This window comes from Dendrobium catenatum, unplaced genomic scaffold (assembly GCF_001605985.2).
Source record: "Dendrobium catenatum unplaced genomic scaffold, ASM160598v2 fragScaff_scaffold_104, whole genome shotgun sequence".
Taxonomy (NCBI): domain Eukaryota; kingdom Viridiplantae; phylum Streptophyta; class Magnoliopsida; order Asparagales; family Orchidaceae; genus Dendrobium; species Dendrobium catenatum.
The window spans coordinates 595,765-599,708 of NW_021318566.1; the positions used below are offsets into that span (position 1 = coordinate 595,765).

A 3,944-nucleotide genomic window follows, 5' to 3' on the forward strand; every position below is an offset into this window, starting at 1 on the left:
GTCCGTTTGGAATGGCTAAAAATTTGTTTGTACATTTGATTGTAAAGTTGTTATATAAAAGATAACTTTTGAATGATTGTGAAAAAAGAAGCTTCCAAATATATTATTTTTTTAAAGCATAGAAAAAGTAATAGCTAAATATAAATTATGGCTTCATTTGAGGTTACTTAGACTTATTTTTTAGTTACTTTCAAGAGATTTTTGTACTAAAAATAGCTTTACAAAACAACAAGAAAGCGGTCAGGACAAAGCGGCAATAAAGTAACTAACATAGCACTCGGACCTATATAAATGTTCTGTACAGTTGAAACATGCATATTTTTCTTAATAAAAATAAAACTTTTAGCCACCATTGATTAGTTTGGTTGCTGGGTGAGTACGTTGGAACCCGTTAATCTGTGCTCGATTGCCCTCGAGCGGCAGCGCCTCTTAAGTGATGCCCAATCAAGTGCGGGTCAAGAGATTTTTTTTTTGGTGCTACTTCTAGGTCAGCCAAGAATTAGTCATGTCACCAAGCTAGCACCCTTTCGGGGGTGGCAGCAGGTGGATACTTTCTTCAAAAAAAAAATCGTATTTGCTTGGATACTTATTTCAACCAATAAACTTTTTTTTTTAGCCTGAGCGATTCGAGCGCAACTCTTTTATGAAAGGAACGAATTCCATCACCAGCTAGTCACAAGAACGAGTTCCGTTACCAACGAGCCATAGCTCGAGCCGCATATTTTATCATTGAATTTTCTTGTTTTAAGGACGACATTGAGAGAGTTTGAGCACGAGTGTAATTTTATGTGTACGAGTTAGCTCATCACGCTAGCCTCGTGAGCTTTTTATCTAATCAAGCTCCAGTCAGCTCACGAGTCGATTTGACTAAGTTACACCCCTTGTATATAAATTATAACATATATTAGTAAGTATATTAAAGTACATTTTGGATTTATAGAACTATAATTCAAATGGAATATCAAGTTATAACTAAATATATATAGTACCTGTTGCCCAAGTTTGCTCTAAGCTGGATGATTGTGTCCTCCTCTTCCTTAGAAATGTTTCCTCTCTTCAAGTCTTCTCTCAGATAGTTTATCCATCTAAGCCTGCAGCTTTTGCCACATCTCAGCAAGCCTAACAACATAAATCACAAAGCAGATTTGTCTGTACAGTTAAGCGAATGATATTAATTCATCTGTGAATGATGATGATGAACAGTATAGTACCAGCCTTCTTAGGCAAGGATCTCCATGAACCTTCTCCATTTGTTTTAATGTACTGAACTAGAAGCTGATCTTCCTCTGCTGTCCATCTTCCCTTCTTTAAACCCACCTTCTCACAGCATGGAGCCCTTCCCATTCTCTCTCTTTCTCTGTAACCCAAGCTGTGCAGCTCTCCTCCCCCTTTCAATGAAGAGTTAGAGAGAGAAAAAGAAGAGAGAGAGAGAGATAGAGAGAGAGACTCTTCTGCTTGTTTGCTTGCTTTGAAAGAGCATTGTTACGAGCACCAAAGCCCACTATATAGTAAACAGACTGAGATATATTATTTTAAATTTAAATATAAATTGTAGAGAGAGAAAGTGGCATTTCTTTTATACTTTTATATATTTATATATAGTTTCTGATTATAATAATCCCATCTTAATTATAAAATGTACCTCGAAAACGATCGAACGGTTACATATCATGCAACGTAGGCATAAGAAATGATTACCACCGTCGATCTCCGGCGCACTGTTTTCGACGTAGTTTTTGAAAGACAAAGGTGGTGTATCATGGATGATATGAAGCCGGCTTCACAGTCACGTGATACACGTTGGGTTGCTCCATTTCGGAGGTTTTTTTCATATAAACCCCTGAAAATAGGAAAATTGATTTTCTCACTTATTGAAGTGGAAATAAATATGATATCAGTAGTGCCATGCCGTTTCTGGAAAAGGTAAGCTCATTGCTGGCTTTATGGCTTTATTGTATTTTTTTAAAATATTTAGGTCAATTAAGGTCTGGATTGGGACGGTTTTTTGACTAATTCAATCATCTTTTTAGTAAAAAATTAAACTTTTGTACTAAAAAGCTGCTTTAAGAAGCAGTAAGAAAACCAATCCAAATGAAACCTAAGTCAAATTCATATAAATATCACATACACAGATTTGAACTCAAGACCTCTTAATTAATAATCAAAATTCCAACCAACAAATCAAGATAAGCCGCATACTGCACATTTAGATTGTTTGGAACGGTTTTTTTACTGCTTCTTAAAGCAGTAAGAAAGTCATCCCAAACGAAGCCTTAGGCTTTATGGTTTCCTTGAGACATTTTTTTACTACCTTTTAAATTAATTTTTTAGTATAATTTTTTTTGAACTAGACATTGTGTACTAAAAACTTCATTAAAAAGCGATAAAAAAGCTATTTCAAACTAAGGCTTTGTTTGGGACGACTTTCTTGTTGCTTCTTAAAGCAACTTCTTATTATAAAAATTAAAAATTTTCTACTAAAAAGCTGCTTTAAGAAGCAGAAAGAAAGTCGTCCCAAATGAGGCCTAAGGCTTCGTTGGAACTGCTTTTTTATTGCTGCTTAAAACAGCTTTTTAATAGAAAAATTAAAATTTTTGTACTAGAAAGTTGCTTTAAGAAGCAAGAAAAAAGCCGTCCCAAACTAATCTAAACCTATATTAAAAGCTTAATATAGATTACAGTTGAAAAGTGCCTAAAAAAATCAGAATAAGAAAGAAATTTACAGAAAGCGAATCATCTATTTTGTTTATTGGAAGAATGGTCCGCACCTATCAACGCTATAACACATAAAAAATATGGTAAAGTTAAACAGATCAACATCAATTGCCTAAATGCTATTCGTTATCATTAAACTTATTTTAATAGACTTAGCATTGATCATAATTATTGCATGTTAAGGCAGAAAGAATTTATGGCCTTAGCATTATTCGAAGATCTCTCATTTGTACATATAGCAAAAGTTAAAAGCTACTCAAAGGTGAAATATCTTTCTTGTAAGTGATGATGTTAATATAACAAACATGAGTTATGTAGGATGAATTTTGAGGTGAAAATAGGAAGAGCTTGGAATTATTGGAGTTTTCTTCGAAGAATTATCGGTGGTATATTACGTCAACATTTTCTTAAGAGAGGAGAAATTATGCACCAAGAGGATGAGCCTAAGCCTTCTTGTTAACGTTCAGTGTCAGTGTTAATATTGATGTTGATAATGAATGTTAGTCTTATAAGCGATGACGTACATTGAACATCTTGGAGACGACAACAATCAAGGTTGATGTCGGCAACAAGGGATCGGAGGCCTTATTGGCAATTGTGTACATCAACATTGATATCAATAGTGCACATTGATCTTATTAGCGATGTTGTCTATTGGTAATGGTGACGATGAAATGCATTGATCTTTTATTGGTGATTATGTGCATCGATGTTAGTGTTAACAATATGCATTGATCTTTTTGATGATGGCATGCACTGGTTCATGCGCCACTATTACCGGCGTATATAAATCCTTTGGAAACTTTGATGGTAATCGAAGAATTTCCTGAAGCGACCAATGTTGGTGTTGATGTCGTGCATTCACTTTTTTAGTGATGCATGTTTAAGTCTTATTGGCGATAATATATGGTGATGCTAGTGTTGACAACAAGGTTCATATTGACGGCATGCATCAACCATGTTGACGATGACTTTATTGACATAATTTGATTATAAACGCAAAAAATTTAGAGGATATTTTAATCTTAAATTGTCGTGAAAATTTTTTAATTATACCTACGAGCACTTTATTTAAGTCTGTTTCCACTTAGATATCTCGTTATCATTATATTCAAATCGTCAAACTTAAATGAAAATAAAATTCCAACTGTTATTATAAAACTCTTATATTTAATTTTACTTTGCATTTATTTTCACATCCAAATAACCCTTTAATTTTTTATAATTGT

The 3,944-nt window shown here is 33.8% G+C and overlaps 1 protein-coding gene across 1 annotated transcript in view; it reads right to left on the bottom strand.

The window, feature by feature from the left end:
- The window catches only part of LOC110104416 (transcription factor MYB111-like), a 2,883-nt gene extending 1,533 nt beyond the window's left edge, over positions 1-1,350 (bottom strand). Inside the window, exons 1-2 of the mRNA XM_028697227.1 lie at positions 1,212-1,350; positions 990-1,119 (exon numbers count right to left, since the gene is read on the bottom strand). Coding sequence (XP_028553060.1) covers positions 990-1,119; positions 1,212-1,344 — 263 coding nt within the window. The 5' untranslated portion in view covers positions 1,345-1,350. The remainder of the gene's footprint in view (positions 1-989; positions 1,120-1,211) is intronic.
- Positions 1,351-3,944: the final 2,594 nt, after the last annotated feature.